The 23955-nt window shown below is 47.9% G+C and overlaps 2 protein-coding genes across 3 annotated transcripts; one reads left to right on the top strand and one right to left on the bottom strand.

Moving 5' to 3' along the window:
* Positions 1 to 143: 143 nt before the first annotated feature.
* Positions 144 to 9329, bottom strand: CSDC2 (cold shock domain containing C2). The gene is made up of 4 exons (XM_063396031.1): positions 9069 to 9329; positions 2723 to 2989; positions 2363 to 2485; positions 144 to 2091 (listed from the first exon to the last, which is right to left on the bottom strand). The coding sequence occupies exons 2-4, from the start codon at positions 2896 to 2898 to the stop codon at positions 1929 to 1931; spliced, it is 462 nt and encodes a 153-aa protein (XP_063252101.1). The 5' UTR covers positions 2899 to 2989; positions 9069 to 9329; the 3' UTR covers positions 144 to 1928.
* Positions 9330 to 16641: 7312 nt separating this feature from the next.
* On the top strand, positions 16642 to 23213 carry POLR3H (RNA polymerase III subunit H). 2 transcript variants are annotated; one of them, XM_063396030.1, is made up of 7 exons: positions 16642 to 17064; positions 18217 to 18313; positions 19926 to 20012; positions 20988 to 21051; positions 21663 to 21870; positions 22344 to 22433; positions 22528 to 23213. In XM_063396030.1, the coding sequence occupies exons 1-6, from the start codon at positions 16954 to 16956 to the stop codon at positions 22395 to 22397; spliced, it is 621 nt and encodes a 206-aa protein (XP_063252100.1). In that variant the 5' UTR covers positions 16642 to 16953; the 3' UTR covers positions 22398 to 22433; positions 22528 to 23213. The 2 variants fall into 2 exon arrangements, with proteins under 2 accessions (XP_063252100.1, XP_063252099.1); XM_063396029.1 differs by having other exon boundaries at positions 16643 to 17064; positions 22344 to 23213.
* The last annotated feature ends 742 nt before the right edge of the window (positions 23214 to 23955 follow it).

Here is a 23955-nt window from a genome sequence, read left to right as displayed (position 1 = left end):
TTCAAAGTCCCCACAGCAGTGGGACACCAGCCCTACTCTTGGTCACCCCTCAGGGTGAGCAGCAGCCTCCTGTCTCAGGCCCACAGTGTGGAGCATCTCCAGCCCCCTTGGGGACATACCGTGGGTGAGTCTGTTCTGATGTCTGGATAAATTCCTGGGTGCTCCAGGTCCTTTACCTGAGAGAGTCACTGTGATACATGCACACAGGACGAAGAGCCAGGATGGGTAGGGCTCATGGGAAAGACACTTTTAATGGTTTATTGCCAATGTTACAAAGGTTGACACATGGTCAGACAGGTGAGAACCACACCAGAGCTGTAAAAACACCAACAAGTCTAGGGTTTCAGTTTATTAAAAAAAAAATCCAACAGTTTGCCTTGGCCAAGCTGACTGCATGTCCTGGGGATGCCTGGAGTCTGAGCCACAGTTGCCACAGCCCCTGGGAGAACCAGGCTTTGGGTTGGCAGTGAGCTGGGCTGGAGGGTCCTGGGGCAATCCCCACACCATAGGTGGTCCTCCTGAATCCACAGTGCCCAGCTGTCCTGCATGGCACCAGCCTTCCTCTGCCCCTCTCCCCACTAAGCCATGTTGCCAACAGTGGCAGCAAAAATGGTGGCAAACACCCCACTCCATCCATGCTGAACACCAGCAGCATCAGCAGCTCCTGCTGGCATGGTGCTCTGGGAGCTTCCCATCACCTCTTGCCCTGCTCAGGGGCCCTGCAGGGACCCAACTGTCCCCAACAGTGCTTTGAACCCCTTAAGGTGCTGGCAATTCTTTGAGCATCAGCATCGTTTCCCTGGGGTGAGCTCAGGACCAGCCCACTGTGTGTTGTCCCTGTCCCAGTGCTCTCTGCCCCATCACTCCCTAGGGTTGTGGGAGCACACCTGGCCAGGGTTTGGCAGAAAAGACCAAAACAAAGCTTGTGCTTTGTATACAAGACCCTGCCTACACTGAGGGGCTGGGGAGGAGGTGGCTGAGCTCACCCCAGGGCCGAGGCTGCTCCGACCCCTCAGCCCCTCACCACCCCAGCAAGCTACAGACATGCGCGCACACACACACACACACACACACACGGGAAAGGGGTCCCCAGGGGGCTGGGGGGCAAGAGAAAGAGAACAAAGTGTCTGTCTCCCCAAATTATGTCAGCACTGAGCCAAGAAAAGTGTGTTACTGCCTGGCAGCAGTGGGGAGCACAAGGTGCCAAGTGCCCCCTGCCCCATGTCTAGATGCAGCTCCCCACAGCACCGAGCGCCCTGGGTGCCCTGCCAGCAGCTGTCTGCCTCTTACAACTAAATTTTTGCTTAAACCAGTTACCTCCCCATGGCACTGCTGACCTGAGATCTTGTGATGGAGGTATGTGGCTCAGGTGGGTGCTGTGAGCTGATAGTGATGGGGATGGGTCTCAGCCACTCAGACCCTGCACAGTGATATGCCACCCCACACCACCCTGTTTTGTCCCTACATCAGGGCATGTCCCACTGCTGCTGTCCCACTGTAGACTGAGTGGGGTGTCCATTTTGCCAGAGTGGAGTTCAGGAGACTCAGCTGAGCCACCTAGCCTCTCCCCAACCCCTCCTGCTCTCAGTACCTGCTTCAGTCCAGTTGAGCTGGAGGGCTGGGGTGTAGGACTGGTTCCTCTGTTCCCCATGGCCTCAGGAGCAAGGAATGGAACATGGGGCTCGGTGCTGCCCCTGGAGCTGGGGGACAGTCAGGAAGGGCTCTGCTTCCCCTGTTCCCCTCAACCAACACTTACAAACACACACAGAGAAAGGAAACCGTAACCTTAAAAAAGACACTGAATGTAAATGCCTTCATGTTTGGGGGCAGTCCCAGCCCTGCCACCACCTCAGCTGCCCCCACCCCCCTGCAAGTGGCTGGGCAGGCTTGCTCCATGGGGCTGAGTGGCTGGCAGGCCCCCTGGGCGCCTAGGACCCGATGATCTGGCCAGACCACGTCTCATGCTTCGTGTGGGGCGCCAGGTTGGTGAGGACCACCTCCACTGCCTGGAACTTCTGGTTCTTGGGAGGGATGGGGCAGACCTTGTACGTCACCTCATCCCCCTCCACTGGGACGTACTCTCCCTCGATGCTGCAGGAGAGGAAAGGAGAGGTGGTGGTGGTAGTGGTGCTGCAGCCAAGAGATGGACCCCTGCCCCAGACCACCCAGAATGAAGGAAGGCACCTGACCCACCAGTTGTGCCTTGGAAAAGAAAACCCACAGGTGATGGAGGGTACAGGACAAGCAGAGACCCATGTCCACCCCATGGAGACATCCACACCCCAGCCCACAAGTCTCCAGCCCGATGCTGATGTCATGGCTCCCCTGGGGTCTTCCGGCACCACATAGCCTTGGAACTTACTCAGACACATGCACGAAAATGTCCTCAGTGCCATTCTCTGGGGTGATAAACCCGTGGCCCTGAGAACGAGAGAACTGCTTGCAGACACCCTTGAAGATGGGGCCAGCAGAGGCACGTGCTGTCCTATAGGAGGAAAGGGAAGATTTTTTTCACTGGTGGCACGTGCCCAGGAGGCGGCACAGGGAGAGATTTTTGCTATGAACATAATGGTTCTGGGCCGAGTGCATGGGACCCACCCAGAGCTCTGGGTAGGTGATGCTGGGCACCACATTGGCAAAGTGCACCAGGTGTAAAGGGTTCTGCAGGCACTGCAGGTGACCACGGCTCAATTGGACAGTCCCAAACTCGACAGGTACTTACGCTGAGTAGGTCCTGGTCCTCTTGGTGGGGAGGGGGCTGGGCAGATCCCGTAGCAGGAGGTTGCCCCGCTCCCAAATGCGGCTGCCCTCCCGCTGGAAGGGGAAGGTGGGCCACACTGGTGACTTGGGGGAGTGCAGGGGTGGCACTGCTGGTGGGGTGCTGGGGTCCGAAGCCATGGTGGGGTTGGTGGGCTCCTCCGTTTTGGTATCACGTTGGGTGGGCAGCAGGAGAAAGGATGTCCAGGCGTGTGGGCCTACTGCTGGGGACCTGAGGAGCAAAAGCGGCTGGGGGTTACAGGGCCCTCTGTGAGGCTTTTGGCATAATTTGCTGTCAGGAATTGTCCCTCATCTCCCAGCCATTTGTGGGAGCAGGGAGCATGCTGCCTGCCTTCAGCGTTAGACACCAACCTCCAGCACTGGGAATTGCCCCAGGAAGCCTGTCCCAACTTGGAGTCACTGGAATGTTCCAGAAAATCAATCACAAGGGAAGAACCTGGTTTGTTCAATCTTTCAATTGCCAGGATAAACCCACATATTTGAGATGAAGTCACTAAAAACCACACCCTGGGAAAATAATCAGTGGAGCCTGGGCTGCCACAGGCAGGGACCATTTTGGGAAGGAGGCCTATGCAGTGCCAGCATGCCTGGGCCTCCAGTTCCAGGCTCTGAGAACTTCCACATCCTGAGATTTCTAATAAAAAAAAAATGAAGAAAAAAGGCTGACACAACAGATCAGTACATCAAGGTCAGGGGTCTGAGGTCTTAGCACAGGAGGTTGCTTCAGCCCTATAGGATTTAGGACATGACCCCAGCCCCAGCCAGCAGCTGCTGCCCATCCAGGCACATTCCTACAGGAAGAAGGAACACCAAGAGAACATGGTGAGGCTGCCAGCAACCCTCATGCCCCTCAGGCACCTCAGTCAAGCCATTACACAAGCACAACCTCCTGCTGCTGCCATCATCAGACTCCAGTTTCTGAAGGCATCATGCCATTTGCAAGGAGTTAAAGCCCTAAGGAGAAGAAACCTTGCTGACAGGAGCAATCACAATTCTGGGCACTCTTGTCCTTGCTGAAGCACCCCAGCATGAAATTGGAGGGTTTGTGCATTTTTAAGCCTCCCAGATGCTCTGATGTGTGATCAGCACTGCAGCTGCTTGCTCAGAAAGACCTTGCTCTGTTGATTTTTATTCCAATTGGTTGCTGCATCTGACACTGGTGCCTCTGTCCCAGGATGCCCCATGCCAGGCGTTGCTTGAGGGCACCTGTCTCTGGCTGCTCTGGGTGAGGGCTCACCAATTTCCACAGCTCCTCAGGCTCAGGAGTTTCCATCACCTGGAGCTGAGGAGCCCAACATCCCATGGAGTTACTATCCCCTTCCCCAGGACCCCCATCAGCCCTTTTCCACCCCACTGGGGCATGCAGCATCTTTTGGGACAACACCTGCACACATCAGGAAACAAAGAGAATATTTAATTTCTTTTCTGACTCACCATGGCCTTTTGAGACACAAAGGCCCTGGGGGGATGCACAAAAGGGGGTCACCTCCACTCTGAAATTAGCAAGCACAAAGGGCATGAGAAAAGATTTCTAGAGCAACTGAAGTTTCAAGGAGGGACTAGGCAATCCCTGCTCCCCTCACCCACCTCCACTTTCTTCTTCTGCCAGGGGCTGTGCCTGCCACTGGGCCTCCATGGCTGCCAGTCCAGCTTGGATTCTGCTATGGGATGCTGCCCATATGGGCCTCAGCCAGCTTCCTGAGAGCTACCTCCTCTCAGCCCTGCAGTTTCACCCCCGGGCCCAGGCAGTAAGGGCCACACAAGAGTCCTACTCCAAGGCAGAAGCTACCACGTTCCTTCTGCCCTCAGAGACAACTTCCACTTGTGGCTGCAAACCCCTCCAAACCGTCTTTCCCTTTCCTGGCTCCCCACCAAACCCTTCCTGTTCTTCAGTGGCTCCTCTCCTCCATGCAGCAACTGGAGCATGCACATCTGCCTTTGCTCCACATCCTACCCCACACAGGGGCTGCTCAGCTCCAGGCTCAGCATTTCCTGTCTCCCTGCCCAGGTTCAGCATCTATTTCCCCCAAACCCTGGCTCAGCATCTCCTTTTCCCATACCCAGGCTCAGGCTCACCATCTCCTTCCTCCATGCCTAAGGAACTCAGAGAGGCTCAGGGTGCACCCAAGTGAGACACTCCAAAGCCAGACCAGACACCAAACTGCTTCACAGCTCCCATCTGTGCCCCCATTTGACCGCCCTGCCTGTGCTGGTGAGCAGCCTGGCCACTTTAGGACTGCGAAAAGTTATGTGATCCCCATGCATTGCTGCAGGGTTTGTCACCTTCCTAGAAGGTGCCAGAATTTGGAGAAGTTTTATGACCTGGGGGAAATGGCGCTCAGTTCTCTGCCACATCATGAAGCCCTCATTATGAAAGTGGCCTCACCATGGTGTGCCTCCTCCTCGGCAGAGGAGGCCTTTCCATTCCCTGCCAGTTTAGGGACAATGGAGGGTATTTAACCTGAATGAGTATGCTTGGAGCAAACTATTAGTATGCTGAGGGAGTTGGTTGGCATCCACAAGGGGCTGGAAAAATGGAAGTTTCCCAGAGGCGAAATTAAAATAAGAGGCAAGGGGGTGTGCAGGAGGGGGAGCTTGCAGGGACAAAAAGGCTGGTGAAATGGCAACCAAGAGTGAGTTTGCCCCAGGTTCACCTGGGAGACCAGCCCAGCCTCAGGTGCCCTGAAAGACTCTCTATTATGGGGGACAAGTAGTGGTGAAGAATGAAAGAATGCTGGGCACTGCTGAGGAGGCAGATGGTCTGCTCCTGAGCGCTGACAGCAGCAGCAGAGGGTGCCCTCCTGGGTTGCTGTTTGCCCCCCAGGAGCTGAGCTTGCTCCTTGTGGGAGAACAAACTAGGTGCAATTCCCCACAGGCACTCTGAGGGCTCTGTGGATGGCCCCATGGGGATGCTGCGGGGAGCCCTGGTATAGGTGGCAGCTCACTGGGGTAAACACAGGGGCAAGGGCACAGAAAGGCTGTGGGATCCCCATCCTTGGCAGATGCACTGCCTGGACACGTCATGGAGCTGCCTGCTCTATCTTCTGCTTGGAGCAGGGGCTGGAGCAGAGATCCCTGCCCTGGGGTCACACCAAGCGTGTCTCATTCAGCCAGCAGCACTCTGCCCCTCTTCAGCACCTAGATCAAGCATCCCTGATTTGTTGGTCAGCCTTGGTGCCCAGCAGCTGAATTCCAGGCTTTGGTGGTGCTGGTGAAGCTGAGGCTGAATAGGAGCTTTGGCACATGGAGGACTCCAAGATCGTATCCTACCTCCCACTTTAAATCCCTGCTGCAAACAAAGGGACTGAGGAAATTAAACTCAGGGCAAAAGTAGGCTGAGAGAAGAGTGGGGACACAAGCATATCTTCACCAGTGTCTCTTCCCCTCCTAGCCCAGATGCAGATCAGGGAAAACTTCTACTGTCCTCCTCTCTCTGCTCTCCACCTCACCATCCCCTCCCCAAACATTTCTCCACAATGCAGCCCCTGCAGGGGACAAGGAGAGAGTACCTCGGCACAAGAGGCATTTTCTCTTCAATATCCTGTGGTCACAGTAACCTCTTTCGGGGATGGGAGCATCTGTCTCCACCTCAGGTCTCTCCCGGCCTAGCTGACACCACACCATGACACTATGTTCACCCCATACACATATACAGTGCAGAGACAAAATCCGGGTCACTTGAGGAAGGAAGCAGAGATTGCAGCAGCCCAGCTCTGCCATGGGGCACAGGAAGCCTTTCCAGCATAACCACCCTCCACCGCCACTGCTGGACCTCCACCTCACTCCTGTCTTCTCTTGGTGGCTTTGCTCCGAGGGTCTCCCGGGATGACAGTCCTTCAAGCCAAGGAGGACAGTGGCTGCAAGCCGAGGGCTCCCTGGAAGGATGCTTTTTATAGAAAACCCTGTTCACCTTCTCTCCTCCCCCCAAAAAAATCTCAAAGCCAAACCCCAAAGCCCTCTGGTGACAGGGTCTTCTTTGTCAGCAGAAGCCAGCTTTGCTTTTATATTTTTTGGAGGGCAGGCTCCTGAGCAATTGGAGCTGACAGTCAGGAGCCCTTGCAGACGGAGGCAGAAAACCCAGGCCAATTAAGGCAGACAGGCAGTAGACACATCAGCTTTTATCTCGAGATCCAAGTACCCCAGCAGCAGCGACTGAAAGGTCTGCTGTTTATCAAATAAAATCACTGTCTCTCTCCCCTTCTTTAAAGCCAAACACATTGACTTGGGTGCTGGCTATGACCTCGTTTAACTGAGCAGCCTTTCAAGGCCCCCTAGAAAGGGAGAAAGCCTTTAGAAGAGGCAGCAGCCTCTGTCTGCCACTCCTCGTTCATTAGTGGCTGCGGAAAAAAACCCTCTCACACTCCCTCACCCAGGCGGGGGATACATATTTAATTAGTTTAATCGCCCACAGTGAGTCGGCCCTCAAGTGCGGCGTTTCTTTGTGCTCATTCCCATCCACTGAAACCCCCGGGTTGCCCAGGATGTATTGGTGCATGGGTGGCCGCTTTGCTGGTGGCCGTCACGCTTCGGCTCTGGACATGACCCTTTGGCTGGCCAGACCCTCGCCTGTATGGGCAATTCCCTTTCACGATGCCGCTTCTCTTTGTAAATCCCCAGCTTGGATGCTGCCTGCCACCACACTCGGCTCTCCCGAGTCCCACTGCTCCCCCCGCCCCAGCCAAGGAGCTGGAGGTTATTTTCTCTATGCTGCCTTTTGCAGCAATCTTCTGCATGGGCTCTTCCATGCCACTCTCCATCACATTTTCTCCATCCCTTGCAACTGCCAGTGGCCCCAGTTCAGGAGTCAGGTTTACCACCCCTTTAAATCCGCCCCAGTAGAAAAAAGGCCTCTGTATGTCAAAAAGACACCCTTCCTCCATAGCCAGCCGCCAGCACCCACCTCCTCACTCCATGGAGCATAGAAAGCAATGCTCTGGTCTGCTGCCACTCTCGGGGAGGCTGATGGCCCCCCACACCTAGCTTGTCAAAACACAGGCTGAAACAGAGAAGAGCTACACCCCTCCAGACACATGAGCATGTCCCCAGAGCTCAATGCAAAAACAAAAATCCCATTTTTAGGCTGCTAGGCATATTCACCTGCCGAGGGACCCAACAACAACACAGTGGCTGGCAGAGATCCCAGGGGGGTTGCCGTGAAGTGCAGGAACCAGGTGGGGAACCACGATGGCTCCAGGCAGGGAATACTGCAAGCATGGCTACTGCAACGCTGGCTGGGCTATGGTTTCTCCAGCCTTCCTTCCTCGGAGAAGACTCACAGCCTTGGTGTCTGGCAGATTTTTATAAATACTGTCTCTGTCTGATGCTAACAAAAGCCTCTCAGCTGCCCCTCTCCTGTTTTTGGTTATCAGATCATGTTAAGCATTAAATACCAAGTAAAGCAATTTTCTCATCTACCCTGCCTATTACAACCCCTTTGATGAGACAAATTACTATAGGAAAAATAAAACTAGGCAGTTTTTGGACAATGCATACTGACATCTTCCCCTCCCCAGCTAAGCCAATCACACTTCCAACTCGAGAGATCTTTGCTGAGATAGTCTCGCCTACGATACAGCCTGCTTAGCGCTAAAATATGAATGTCATCCTTATAGATTGCTTATAAAAAGCTCCTTTAGTCAGTGCTGGGCTGCCTAGTTCTCAGGGAGGCCATGAGGGAGAACAAGCAGGCTGACAGATGCAAAGGAGAAGCAAAGGGAGAAACCATCATGGAGGCTTGATTTACCGTGTAAGCATGTATGCATAATCATAATTTCCAAATACCAAGTTTGTGGGATGTGTGCTTTCTTGTGACGGTTTTTATTTTTTTAATTAGCATAGCATCTGTTTAAAGACCTGGCACAAACATATTCCTGTGTCCTTCCTTCCTCCTTTGTGGATCTATCTTGCCATTGCCAGGAACAGTGCAGCCAGTCCAAAGAAATCCCAATTCCAGCCCCCATCAGCCTACTTTAATAAGTCACAAATTTCCTCCCACTCACCCAGCAATCAGAGAGCTGGATGCCAGCTGAGCTCAGCCCTCCGTGGCAAAACCCTGGATTATTTGCTCCCAAGCCAAAGCATAAGTGCAGCATTGCCGCTGCCACCCCAGGGGAGTTGTTCCTGAGGCTGGTGGGGAATAACCAAACCAGAGGAATCACGCTTCATCCTCACACGTCTCCATCGTCAAAAGGATAAAGCAGGTTTCAAAGAAAAAGGTGGTCCATGAAGTTTAATCTCCAGCTACAATAGCCCAGGAGCGCTGCATGGCCATTGTGCCTCCCCTTACCTACCTCCTTAGAAGCGACGGACTCCCTGGAGCTGTGCTCTGCAGAGCATCAGTGCTTGGAGGGGCCGGACGCTCCTCCGTTACCTTGCGAGGTGCAGCGGTCTTGCCTGCAGCCCGGCTTCGGGAGGCTTTCTCGGCTGGCTGCCTGCCGGCTGATGGATCTGCGGTATCTGATGTGTGGATGATGTGAGCCTCAAACACACACGCATTCGCACGCCTTCCCCTGACGTCAGGGCCCGGCCAGGGGGAGTGAGCAGATGGGAGGGATCAGCCTGGTCATTTCTGAGCTAGCTAGGCTTAAAGGAGAAAGCCTGTATGGGGGGCCGGAGGTGATGAGGGTCGGTCCGGAGGGGCTGCTGGTTACGCAAAATGACACACATCGGTGGCACAGCCAGACACAGTGGGGCAGCCCACAGGCTGTAGGGACAGCAGGATGGGGTGTGCACTGCAGGCAGGGATGCAGACAGGGTCCCCCACAATGGGTGAAACCTCTCCGTTGTCACCCCAAGTCTCACTGGTGCCCTGCAGCTGCTCTTCTCTCCTGCCCAAGTACCCCTGGGCACCACAGTCACTCCCGGTGCAGTAGGAGAGGAGGCACGTGCTGCAAACCCATCTTACTGCCCCACTCTCTCCGGGCTCACAGCCAGCCATCACAAACCCAAGTATTTTCTAAGGGTGTCATTCCTATTAGCGCACTGTGCCAAAAGATCTGTTTTCTCTTGTGCTTGTGTGATCGTGCTCAGGGGAGCCACCTCCACACATAGAGACTATGCCATAAATTGGTCTGAGATTTTCTCTAGTTGGGGTGTAGAGCAGTGGGAAAACGGCAGAATCGTTTGCTGATTCCATTGGGGATTAGGGCGAGGAGTAATGGGGTTTAAATTACAAAGAGCAAGATTGATGTTAGACATTAGGAAACACTTTCTAATAGAACAGACAGTTAATTACTCAAGCAGATTGCCTGGCCAAGCACCAGGGTCTCCATCACTAGAGGCTGGTAAGAAAAGGCTTGGTAGGGATAACTCAGGGGGAATTTAGCAGCCTCATTTTGGAGTAGAAAGGTAGTCAACAATCAACACTTTACCGAGCAAGTGCCTGTGATCCTGGAATAAAATTTACAACAATGCCGAACAACCCTGGTACAGTGTCAGCACTGCAAGGAGCTGTTATGGGTATCCTGTGACACAGGGTGGTCGTGGGTTGCTTTTGTTTCCTTAAACTCTTTCCTTGATACACTCTAAGTAGCTGAATATGGTGATGTCAACTAGACCTGTTCCACAAACAACCCTTGGGACTGCAGGGTGGTGCACAAGTTGTATGGGAACCACAAGGCATGGCACAGAGTCAGAAGAAAGGGTCACAACTGCTCCACCAGGCTGTATCTATCCATCCATCCATCCACCCATCCATCCAGGATGTTGATCCTGGTGTTGATATGGGGCATCCCAAGGGCTTTGACAGAGGGATGAGATCACAAAGCACTTGTCTCTCTCCTGTCAATGAATTATAAGGCAGAAAAAAACTCCATAGGCAGAAGAGAACAGCCCATGGCAAGGCCACCGAGAAGCATGGAAACCCCAAGTGCCAGTGGGTTCTGCCATTTCCCATCATGCTCTGTTTGTGGCTTTTTAAGTAGTGTTCCATGACAGGAGTCCCATTCATGCCCTACAGACATCACAAGTCTAATCTCTCCAGTCTACTTTTCAGAACTTTGCAAAAGAAGGGTAGGAGGACCCAGTCAGGTCTCAGTCTCCAGTCTGAGTTTCTCCAGAGGTGGTTTCTCCTTTCTTGGGTGACAACTTTGGCTCTCTCATATAAAGGCTTTTGATGGAAAAGGCACGGGGAACCTGGAGTACGTTTGGCTGTGTCTTTGTTTGGAAAGACAGGTATCTGTCACGGAAAAACTGGAGTTTCTCTTGGAATGGAGAATGTAAAGGCCTCCCTCTCCAGATTATTATAATTTTGCAATTAGAAGGTTTCAGGCAAAAAATATGGGAATAGGAATAACAGTTCTTTACTACGAATATTAAAAAATGCAAATGCAGTAATAAAAAAAATAAAAATAAAAATAAAAATAAAAATAAAAATAAAAATAAAAATAAAAATAAAAATAAAAATAAAAAATAATAAAAAACCCCCACAACCAAGCAAGAAAACAAACAAAAGTCCTAGAAAACCCTGACAGAGTTAGGAATACGACCTGACACCCTGTCGGCCAGGGTGTTGGAAGCAGTCCAAATAAATCCTCCTGGAGTGACAGATGTGGTTCTGTTGGAGTAGAGATGATCTTATTGTGGTGGTGAGATGAGTCCAGTCTTTCTCTGAGAATCCAGTGGAAAAGAGGATGCTTGGTGTTCTTACATCTCACTTTTCATCTCGGTAGGAATGGCTGGCTCCTCCCCCACTGGGTAGAACATCTCACAATGTGATGATGTAATGTGTCATGTCATTGGTAAGCCTTAATGGCCCATTAACAAAAGATATTCCTCCCGGAGAGTGGACAGTGGTGGAAGAGATAAGAAACTCTGCCCCACCTGGTTTTAACAGATGGTCTTTTATGAGAAGGCATCCACCACCCTTCCCCCCTGGAGTTACAAGAGATAAAGGAAAAAAAAAATCATCTCCCCAACTGCTTTCAACAGATGAAATAGAATACAATTTTTTTTGTTACATAACCCAAGACAGGCTGGAAGGTAACTCTGGGAATGTGCTGCAGCAGAGGAAGCAGAAAGTCTAAAGGAGGCAAAAATGATAAAATGAGAAGGGGGGAAGCTTTGGTCAAACAGAGAGTGGGAGTGGCAGTGCCAGAGATGTCTGCAGAGATGGAAGCAAAGGCAAGAGCATGGAGGGCTTTTTATATGAGAAGATACATAATTCCTTTGGAGTCAATCAAAGGAGGGCCAGAACTGTCGAGATGCAGTTCCCTAGCATCCCTGAGTCAGTTTTCTCCAAGAGCCATGGGCATGTGGGGGCAGAGGAGATCTTAAACCAAGTAATTTGGGGGCTCCTTTTATTTTCCTCAAAGGTTCCAATCCTTCAGGTAATTTCAAATATTATTTTCCAGTTTTTCTGTACAATCAAGAGAATGAGAAATGTCTCCAAGGGGAGAAAAACTCTTCTGCAACCACTGGATTCCAGCAGCTAAAGCTTAAAAAAACAAAAAACAAATACAAAGAAACCCACCAAAACAAAACAAACAACCCAACAAACAAACACACACACACAGAGCAAAAAAAAAAAAAAAAAACCCAACTTATTCAGCAACTGAGAACCATGCTGTCAAATACTGGAAAAGCTCCAATACTGCTGAGAGAGACTCTAGAGACGTTATGGCTCAGTGTAAAAAGGTATGTACAGGCACTGTGGATTTCTAGATATTCACCATGTCAGTACTGCTGGGAGAAAAGGAGACAGCTCAGCAGAACAAAGCTGTTCACATCATCTCCAAGAGCAAGACATTTCAGCAGCAGCAATAAATGTAGTGTAACTCTGAGCACTACCATTAGCTGAGTTGAGGCAACACCTGTATTTTACAGAGCATAATTTGGCTTTTGATTATATTTTTACATTGAAGACAGCAAAGAAATATGTGTTTAAGAACTCCTCCAGGGAGAAAACCTAGGTGGGAACAGAGCAACATCTGTCCTGCGTAGATAGACCAGGCATGCACCACATGGGACTGGGGAGGGGCTACCTGAAGAAAGTGAGACTGGAAATAATTTCCCACAGCCTGGAATGTTACTGGTGGAGGCTGAGACACTGACAGCCAGACTCAGCTCTGGGGTGATCGCAGCCTGGTCCCAGAGGCACTGAAGCTCATCCAACATTGCCATGGCCAGCTTTCTCTGCACATAATTCAGTTTCCCCAGTGTGAAATCAAAGTACTTGCAAGTTTCACCAAAATACACAGCTGCACAGAGAAGAGGAATCTTATTTGCCTTACTGAGGAGTGGTCCAGAGCATTCAATCCTTGTTGACAATCACAGAGCTGATACAGGAGAGAGAGAGTCTGCACATCTTGCTTGGTATCTGCAGTTTATAGCACACAAAAGACCTCACTCACAGGACCCAAGACAGTACGAAGTGAGGCCTTGCAGACCTGCTGCTCACACAGCTGGTTTTGGGGGGCAGTGATAAAGCTGAAGGAAGATGTGTCTGCTTCATATTAGGCAGCCAAAAGCCTCTGATGGGGCACAGTTATTGGAAGCATGGAAAATGTTAGCTCAAGAATGGGCTAGAAATGGAAGCCATTATAAATGAATCAGCCAAATTAATAATTAAAGGAATTTATTAAATAATCAAATTAAAATTGGAAAAGCCACAAGCAAAACAGCACCAAGCCAGGCAACTGGCACTGGGTGAACTGGGTTTGGACTCTACAGCTCCGTACCCCTGTAGTTCACCAAATACCGCTTTCACAGGGTCCCTTTTTATACATTTTTCAGGCTTTGTGGGAGGGGTTTTTCAGACCGGGGGGTCTTCTTCTTTTCTCTTGATCTTGTCCTTCTTTCACATATTAATGCATGTTCCTTTCTTGTGGCTGCTTCTGATTAAAGTTTTCCTGGAATTGGGTAAATAATTTACATGAAAATCCTTTTGGAATACGCTTTGCTGCTGACAAATATTATCTTATTGCGGATGCATATCAAATGCATATCACAGGGGTTTGCTAGACTAATAATCTTCTTGAAATACACATTTCTGAAAACAGCTGTTGTCTCTGGTATCTGAATCACTTGGTGCATATAGTTTTTCTTGTCACTCAGCTTTGGTAGAAGATTCTGTAGCTTTTATATTTAGCACAAATTACATTGCAACATATATTACAAAGCATGATATGACTCTGTCCAAATCCACTTCTCTCCATCTCCCATGTTCTCCCAGGTATTTCACTCTACTATTCCCTGAGTGCATGCCCCTACTTAACCCTACAGTTCTTATATACAAGCATTCAGAGTGATCACTTTGCCCAAACCAACAGTGCCTAACTTCTCTTTCCTTGTGTGGTACCAAAGCTATTTCTTCCCCTGCCATCAAGACAAGGTTGAGAACAATTCACTCTTCTGAAAAAGTAGCTACAGACACCTGCAAAAGCTGCACTCAATAAAGGTCAAACCTTGCATTGCCAGACCTGCATGAAGCCAGGACAGAACAGAAGAGATGCGGCATGTGTGCCAGCAAAACTGTGCTGTGCCGAGATTAGTACACATGACTGGAGTGCAGGAGAAAGGAGCCTTTGTAAGGCTCCCAGAAGTAGGACAAGAAGAGCAAGTAACGCTGGGGATTTGTGTTGAGGTGTTCTGATAGAGTGGTGTCCGCTGTGCTGGCAGCAGAGCTCCTTGCTGAGACAGTAGATGCTGCTCCAAGAAAAATGCTGCTCTTTCCAGGTGACAGGGGAAATCTTGTTTCTGGGCCTCCTATTTAATATAAAAATGCCAAAAATGGGCAGATCAGCCATGTTTATTAAAACAAAACAAAACAAAACAAACACCAAAAACCAAAATACCCACAACCCAATAGACCCTGATGAAACAGAGTAATTGAGAAGATATCAACACCTCCTTGTCCAAGACAGGTGTCTTCTTAATGAGGCCTAACCAGGGTATTTCCAACCATGTTTCCCCTCCCTTTCCCAGACAGTTCAATATTTAATGATTTCTTACCTAAACTACTCATTACTGCCTCACCACGTGCTGCTGGGAAGCGTGGGGAATGACACACAGCCTTCGCATCAAAGCCATGATGCTGACAGTGAAGCTTTCACTGTCAGCCAGGGATGTTTGGTTTTCCTGGAGGATCTGTTTTTAAACACATTTCAAACAACCTCCTTTCATTTTCCCTGACAAACCTCAGATGTTAGCACACCCCTTTGTTTTCTGCCATCCCTCATGCTGCTTCTCCCTCACACTGATTCCTTTATGGCAGAATGCACTGAGGCCTCAGAAATTATATGATGGGGGTTGGTTTCTCTTAGGCAATTAACACTTAAAAATTATTCCAGCTCTGTATGGTTTTAAATTGCTTTTTTATACTACATTTACACTGTATGGCAGTTTGTCAAGAAAAGAATCTTGACCTAGGCACTGGGCAGACACAGCTGTGAGGAACTTCCAGGAGCAAACAGGCTTATAAACCCACTAGGGTTTGCAGGAGACATGGGTGTACAGCTGAACAAATGCCTATCAGAGAGGCAGAGACTTTCAACTGATGCACAGGAAGTTCCACCTGAACATAAGAAGAACTTTTTTACTGTGCAGGCAACCAGCCACTGGAACAGATTGCCCAGAGAGAGTGTGGCGTCTCCCTCACTGGAGAGGGAACACAAAAAGCCTCTGGATGCAATTCCTGTGCTATATAGAAGACTACGTATCTCTGAAAAGTTCTATTCTCTATGTTATTTGTGAAAAATATGGGATGTTATTTCGTGTTCTTATGGGTTATGACATGTTAAAAAATTATGAAAACCACTGTATATATGTTATATGAGAATATATGTTATATGAGAATATAGTTTCAGTCTGCCTTGAAAATTCGCTGAGATAGAAGCAGGCACCACCCTGGAATTTCATTTAGAAAGGAGACAAAGGATTTATGGGAAACCTTGGCCTTCTCTTTGACATCAGAAAAGGACACATTAAGGTAAGCTATCAGTCTTCCCCTCTCTGGATAACACAGCCATCAGAGCACTATCATCAGCTATCGGAGCACCTCATAAAAAGCATCACCTCATAAAAAATCGTCATCAGAGAATCATCATCATCAACATCTCCGGAGATGAACTTTTACCATTCATAAACTTTGGTGTCCATTCACTCACGGGAAACTAAAAATTAACACCTTGCAGTAGAGAAGGAGACTCTTTTCAGCTAAGCTGGAGACGACTATGAATTCCAATAACTTGCTTGGAAACAAAAGGACTATGAGGAAATTTTTGCAAGAGGTGGAATAAAGTGTATAAAAACTAAGCCCCGAACAAGGCCAATTCGTGAACTCAGGGGGGACAGCAGTTGGCCAGATACTGCGTCCCAGTTCACCGTTGACGATTCCTGGGTCAATCATCAACATATCTCCGCTGTGGGTGGTTTTGCCGAAATTCTGTAATTCGATCCTTTTTAATAAACCAAAATTTATAATTTTAATTGGATTACTGTATTGGCATTTATAACATTATTTATCAACCCTGCTTGAGCAGGGAGGTTAGGCCAGATGTCCCACTGTGGTCCCTTCCTATCTGACCTGTTCGGTGCTTCTGTGATCTTTGCTGCCCTGTCTGGATTGAAGTTTACAAAAATGATAAATTAAATCAGAATAACTGCAGTTGAAAATTGTTCCAGCTATGGCACAGGAGAAGGTGCCCATGGACCCACCGGCCGGGGTGGAAGTGCAGGGGAAAGACGGAAATACAAAGCACCCCTGCAAAGGACACTCGGGGGCTGGGCCCCCTTCCACGTTTACATCGGCCAAACACAGCGTGCTCCCGCCTAAGGGTTCAGCGGATACCTCTCCGCTGCGGTGACAGCGGGCTCCAATCGTAGCCTGGCCCCGCCCCGCCCGAGGAGGACAAAATGGCGGCAGCCAGCGCCCTGCCCCGCACCGCCGCGCCCCGTGTCAATCAGGGCGCGCGACCAGCCGGCCGAGCGCGATTGGCTGCGGCGGCTCCGGAAGTGGCGTGAGGCTGTGGCGCGCGGCCGGGGCGCGCGGCGCGGCTCCGCGTGCGGCAGGTGGGTGAGGGGGCGCTCCTGGCATCCCGGCCTCTCCCAGCGCCCTTTTCTTCGGGACAGCAGGGATACCGCCCCACCGGGCTCCGCGCCACACGTTGGGGTGCCAGGCCCGGTCCTCGTAGCGCTCTAATTCCCGAGGCTGTTGGCGTCTCCTCGCCCCCCGCCACCATGTTTGTCCTGGTGGAGATGACTGACACTGTAAGAATTCCTCCCTGGCAATTTGAAAGGAAACTGAACGAATCCATTGCTGAAGAGCTAAACAAGAAATTGGCCAATAAGGTAAAGCGTGGGTCACATATAGGTTGATGCAAGCATCACAACATCCCTGAGCGTTTCTTCCTTTTATTTATGCCTACTGAGGTGCATGGGTGAAGTGTCAGAGTGGTTTAGATGTGAAGGGCGACTGTAACGAAGAGACAGCCACGTAGCATCTAAAGGGGACATTTTTCTAATGGCTGATGTTGTAATGGGAGGGTACCGAGACACCAGATGGGGCAGATAAGTGTGGAAGAGAAGTGAGAGCAGCTGGTGGTTGTGTTAAAAGGAGCAGTCCAAAATGCAAGCTAGAAAACAAATGCAAACTAATCCAGCCAGTGGGGAATTTAAAGAAAAAAAGACTACATGTAGTAGTAGTAATTCCAGTAATGCTGTAAGAGAAACGAAGCTGTTAATAGCTGATTTGGTCGGTGGTTAGTAATTGAAATACATGGTGGTAGTAAGAAATTAGTGCAGGATATAAGAACTGTTTTCTGATGGATCTGGAGGTCAGAGTTTCCCTGTACAGCCCCAGGACTGTGGTTAGTGTATGCCTTTCAACACTGCTCAAAATGCAGGTGTAAACGTGAAAGGAGCTCAAAAGAGCAACCTGAAGGAATTGAGGGTTGTGAATAACAGTTTATACAGGCAGGCTATGAAAAGCAAAAGTCTTCCTTCATCCACTGATGACTGGTAGATGCTTCAAATTTTGTAGGCAGTGAAGCTGTCTCAGAAGTAGCAGAGACACCAAGAATTTGTCTTGTGTCTCCTCAAAGCTAATATAAGACAAAGGCAAGCCTAGAGATTTCTGAGAGTGTAACTCTAGTAAAAAGCATGTTTAGCATTTGGACAAGCTGTGGGGCTGGTGAATAATGGGGAGCTGTTTACTGCTCAAGTTCTCTCACCACTGACATTTTCCCCAAGGGTTTCTCTTTGTAGCAATATTCTTTCCAGTGGCAGTGAAAATGTGCTCTCACAACACTTAGATATTGGGGTTCCCCAACACTACTTAGTGGTTTTGGAGGCAGTGTTCCAAAACAGCCTCCATACCATCTTGCCACCTCCATGTTGCTGCCTTTTGAAAAGGTGTGCGTATAATATATGAATCCCATAGTTTGTTTGATCTTACCTGGTGGGTTGCTTAATTTACTGCACTTAATTTTTTTTTTTAATCAGGTTGTATACAACGTTGGGCTCTGCATCTGTCTATATGATATCACAAAGCTGGAAGATTCATACATATTTCCTGGGGATGGTGCATCACATACCAAAGGCAAGTGCTTTTTCTCAGTTATACTGTGTTGCAGAAGATTAATTAATGATCTGGAACTGTAAGCTGAGTTCACTTGTTAGGGAAAGTAACAACCTGAAGTTCACAGCCTTAACTCTGTTCCTGTTAGGAGGGTAAGAGGAAGAGGGTGGTGAAAGTGGTGAAAGTCTCTTATTTTCTTTGCAGTTTTGGGTACAAATACAACTTCAAATAGCCAGTCCTTCTTCCCTTCTCCAGCAGCCCATCTCTGTTCTAGAGTTAGAGCCATAGATGTGGGGTAGGGAAAGAGTTAATTTAGTTGAAAATTATTTACAGTCTGCACATAGAAAATAAGTTGTAATCATTAGTCTGCATTTCTCTGATTTTTTTTTTTCTTTTTGAAGCTTGTTTTCCCTAGCTGGATATTGAAACCTGTTTCTACAATATAGCATTTGCACGGCATTTAATGCTCTTGTACTTGCTGGAAGTTTTATGACACTTTCATTGAAACTTAGATCTGGTTCATCATACATTTCTGTATGTTTCTGTATGTAGTGATTTTTTTTTTAATAAAAAATTACTAATTTCTTTACTTTGACTCTTGGCAAATTTGAGTAAAAACTGGAAGTAAGTGCTTAAAAGCAAATTTCATTTTTTAAAGTTAAAATAAGGGTTTAAACTGGTAAAAGATGCATTTTTCTAGTTTCAGTTTACAGTGTGGAAACATAGGTTGAGCACATGAAATATCTCCTGTTAGAAGGGAATTGCACTGACTCTATGTGCCTCGCCTTGTCTAAATATTCACTCCAGTCGAACTCATTTCCTGGAAGTAAAAGCTTCTCTAATACTGAAGTCTAATACCTGAATGTCAGGTTTAACTGCTTGTTTTAATCTCCATTCAGGTTCTTAACTTAGAATTACTCCTTGAACTGAAAAAAAACCTTTTCTCTCTGACCTTGGGAAAAGTAGCACTTTGATAAATTCCACTGTGTCTGGTAATAATTCGTACTTTAATGCACTGCCTAGTTTTATGTAAAAGCAGAGCACTGAGAAAGTACAGCTAAAATGATGTTAAATTTCTCAGAAGCATCATTTGGCTGAGATTGTCTTAGTGTAGCATTCTTGCAATAAATGCCATGTGCTTAGTTAGAAAGCTTTTATCTAGCTTGGAGGAAAAATCCAATTATGTTAGAGAACCTTGTTTTATTTGATAATACTTGATTTAAAATATTTAATTTAATGGAAATAGAGCATTGCAGACAAAGATAAAAGGCAGAAGTATTACGAGAAAATATAATTTCAAGTGATACTCTTGACCGTGAACCGTTGTACTTCCAGCATAACTTAATCACGTTTATCATCTTACACTTTCTTTCTGTGAACTTCTTGCAAAACTGAGGAGCTGGCAACAGGACACTGCTGATCAGCTGCTACCAAATTCATACAAATCTGTTTGGAATCAGAACTCTTATTCCAGTTTTTCTAGCTAATCAGTGCCTGTAAAGAAGTTGTAAAACTAACTTTATATTTTAGAGGGCATATAGGATGTGGGATTTTGTTTTAATGGCTGCCATTCTGTGGGAGGAATATAGTTTACTAAGATGGACATAACATTAATAATCTTTTTTCTTTTAAGTGCATTTCCGCTATGTGGTCTTCCATCCTTTCCTGGATGAGATTCTGGTTGGACAGATTAAAAGCTGCAGTCAGGATGGCGTCCATGGTAAACTGCAACTTCTGTGGGGGACATGTGAGCTGCAGAGTTCTTGAGTCTGTTGAGACACTCATTTCGGCTGGAATAATGCTCTTTATGGGCTGGTTAATGGCTATTACTGGCCTCTAGTGCTGCTCTGATCTGAGGGTGCTTGGTAGTTTGAGCCTGGCAGCTTCCCTTGACCTTGATATTTTTGTCTGCACTCCCTTTTCCTTTTGCCCAAGAATAACAGGCAAGCCCATCTGGAGCATAAATTGGATTCCTTGCTTCAGTTAACAGAATTTGTTTTTTTCAAAGTGGAACTATTGGCTTGTGTTGGTCTGATGTATTTTTCCTGTAGTGGTGTGCAAATTTGTGTTCATTTCCTGTACCTGAAAACATGTCAGGGAAATGTCTTTGTGAGCACAAAGTGCTGCCAAAGTCATGGAATACAGAACTGATGAGTTGCTTTCCTTTCCTCTAGAAGTCTTCCATGCAAGGGAGCTCTGCTGCTCAGTTGTTAAATTAGGACAATAAGGTTACCTTGGCTGCTTTTGTTGCTGAATTTGGGCATGGGGGGTCCCTGATAAATTTCAACATCATGAAATCTCAGGGGGGATGTGGGGGCTGTTCTAACTTTATATTGGTCTTTATTTAACATACTACATCTGTGATTTCTAAGCTCCTTTTTGAGCTCTAAGCTCCAGATCTCTGTAGAATCTGACTCATTTCTTGGAATACTTTCATTTCCATTCTTACTCCAACCTTTTCCTTTCCCAGTGGGCAGGAAGACTGTGCCCTCTGTTGCTCTATGTACTTTCAGCTGGGTGATTGCTTTGCTGCCAGCTGAAATTCAGCATTGTGGCTCAAAGAATAATTCCTGCATCATCTTAATGTCCTTCCTGAGAGAGGAAGGAGAATGAACATAGAAATGCATTTTAGGAATCGCTGTGGAACATCATTTGCAAATAATTGTTTCAGTCAACCAAATTCTTTTCTCTGCAGTTTCTATTGGGTTCTTTGATGATATTGTCATCCCACCAGAATCCCTGCAGCAGCCAGCTAAGTTGTATCCTTTGATCACCTTTGATAACTTTACTACTTGGTTTCAAAAGATTGTGCAGTGCTGGCCCAACAGGCATTCACCACTGCAACAATGAAGGTGCTCGGCGGCAGAAGCTAAGCCCCTCTGTGGAGCAAGTCCCACAGACTGTTATCACAGATAGACAGGCCCTCATGCTCATTAGGTTTTGCAGGATCATTGTGCCCACCGATAGAAATGAATGGCAGTGTCCCCTGCTGAGTTGTAATCCCTGCCTCCAGTGTTGGCTGCTGCCGAAGATAGAGTGCAAATTTTACCACATCATGTAATGTCTACATACATGTGCATCCAAGGTACTTCAGTGTGGTAGGCAAGGTTGTCTTGGATCTGAGGAGTTTTGCTTGTCTGGGGGTCTTTCCCATTGTTGGGTTTTTTAGCGGGATGTGTAGACCAGCAGCATACATGATGCAATAAAATCAGAAAGATGGGGGTCCTGGGCTGTGCAGAAGATGACCTGGGACAGCACATTGCGGTTTCAGAAATAACTGTGAAAAGGCTACGTATCGAGTCTATTCTCGGAACGGTCAGAAAGTGATATATCATGTAGAATACTGTTTCCCTCCTAAATCCTTGGCCAGTGATGAAGCAGAGCAGGTGTGGGTGTGGGAATATGAGACAGAAGAAGGGGCCCATGACCTTTACATGGACACTGGGGAAGAGATCCGCTTCCGAGTTGTGGATGAGACATTTGTTGATACGTCACCGACTGGTCCAAGCTCGGCAGAGGCTTCCACTTCAAATGCCGCAGAAGAAGTCCAGAAGAAAGAAGCACCCTACGCTCTTGTGGTAACTATGTGCATTAATTCTTACAGCCTTGTGTTGTGGTTTAGTGTCTAAAATAGCACCCTTTGCCAAAGAACTGATTGCTTTAAGCTGACCATGAAGCAGAGTCACAAAATGAAAGGAGTTGAAAGGAGGGGAAATGAGGTTGTTCTTGCGGTTGCTCTGAATGTTTTCACTGGAACACTTGGTGGTTGGTGGTGGTTCCCCCAGGGAGGCTGATTTAAAGCAAACTGTGTCTGTATGAAGAGTACAGAGCTGGGAGCAACACATCAAGGTTTATGTGGCAGCTGAACAGTCTTTTCTTGCAGTGTTCTGGCATAAAACTCACCTGAGTACAATGCATGAGAAAGGTGGATCTGAACCAGTGGCAGCTGTGTTCCATAACTTAGACGGGAGAGATGTTGTATTTTTAGGCATTTTCCTCTATTCTGTATGTAGTTTACAATTGCATGCTCTCGTCTTCTCTCTGTGAACAGGGATCAATCAGCGAACCAGGTCTGGGCCTCCTGTCATGGTGGACAAACAGTTAGCTGCCATCAGAGTCTGCTCCACAGAAAGTCTTTCCGGTGAATATTTGGGGAATAATGGGACCCTGCTGATGCTTATTGCTGCTCTGAAGCTGAATAAGGAATTAGACTTGCCATTCTGTTTTCCCTTTAGCTTCCAAGCTGCCAGAGAGAGACAGTTGCTTTCAAGAAACATCTTCACTGATGTGTAGAAATGAATTTACAGGCACAAAAAACCTTGAGCACGGCAGCTACAAACTCAGCTGGAGCTTTGGTTTCCTGCCCTGGAGGGAAAATTGTGGAGATCTTTGCTTGCCTGAATTATAAGGAAGGCATTGACTTCAGTGAGAAAAAGCAGAAGAGAATACCTATCGAGAAGTACTGCTCCTTAGGCTAGGAGCTTGATCTGAGAGGAGTAGAAAGCTGCCCTTCTTTTGACAGGAAATGAAGAGACAGCAAAAGGCTAGAGTTAGTAGAGGTGTGGTCCTCTGGAGACCTGGAAAATGCTGCTGCTGGGAGAGCAGGGGAGGTAGTGGTGATGTTCTGCTAAGAATGGGAATTTCACCCATGGATGAAGTCAGCCAGAAAGAACAGGGAATGACTTTTACCCAAAAGTACCTCAGGCTTAGTGAAGATGTGGAAAACTACAGGTTGCTTATTGTGCTGAATGGAATGACTTTTTTGGGTGGGCTGCATTTATGCAGAATAAGCTAAACTTAGCAGGAATTTGACTGAAAATATGAAATTATGGACTGAAATGAACCAAGGCTATTTTGAGCAAGTTATCCTTGTTTGTGGGGGGTGTTAATACTGTAAGTGGAATAAATAGTAAAAACCACACAGCCTGCCTTCTGTACAATTTGTGGGGAAACTATTAGCTTCCTGCCTAGCAGGAAGAAAACACTTCCCTCCTGGAGTTTAGCTACTTAAATTTCAAGGCAGAGATGAGACTAACACTTTGCTCTATGCTAACAGCCAATGAGAAACAATTGCTCTCACCTTCCCTTACAACAGTACAAGGAAAGGAGGGAACAAAACAGTGAGTAAAATCTATGCAGGGCCCATTGCCAGGAGAGTGATGTTGCACAAAATTACAAAGCCAGTCACATTTGGCAGGAAGGAGCTGTAATTCCCTGGGACAGTGGGTCTGCTTAGCCTCCAGCTGTGAAAACAAGCCCAGAGTCATCAGCACCCTCCCTGCAGCATCATTAGAACCCCTTAATTCTCAACTGTTATTCCTGGTGTAATGCCGTAATTAAAAGGGAGCCTAGAATTCTTTAGGTTCACATAGTAACTGAGGTCCATCTGTGCACACAAGCTTACTGAATGCCACCTACAGAGCAGCAGTGCTCACACATACATCCATCTAGCTGTGTTGGAAACAACTGTTTGCAGAAACCCCCCAGCTGCTTGTGTCGGTGGAAATTTGGGTGAAACAAGTGCAGAGCTTCCACATAGGCTGTTTTGAGGTAGTGCCAGGGCAAGGGGAAGAAAACAGTCCAACCACTCCAGATAGCTGTATTGCTCAGCTCCTTTTGGACAGGGTCAGGACTCCCAGGAGTATAGTGAGGTGGTAGCAGCA

This window comes from Prinia subflava, chromosome 4, assembly GCF_021018805.1.
Source record: "Prinia subflava isolate CZ2003 ecotype Zambia chromosome 4, Cam_Psub_1.2, whole genome shotgun sequence".
Lineage (NCBI taxonomy): Eukaryota > Metazoa > Chordata > Aves > Passeriformes > Cisticolidae > Prinia > Prinia subflava.
Note: the sequence above shows the minus strand (reverse complement) of the source record. Positions and strands in the feature narration are given on the sequence as shown.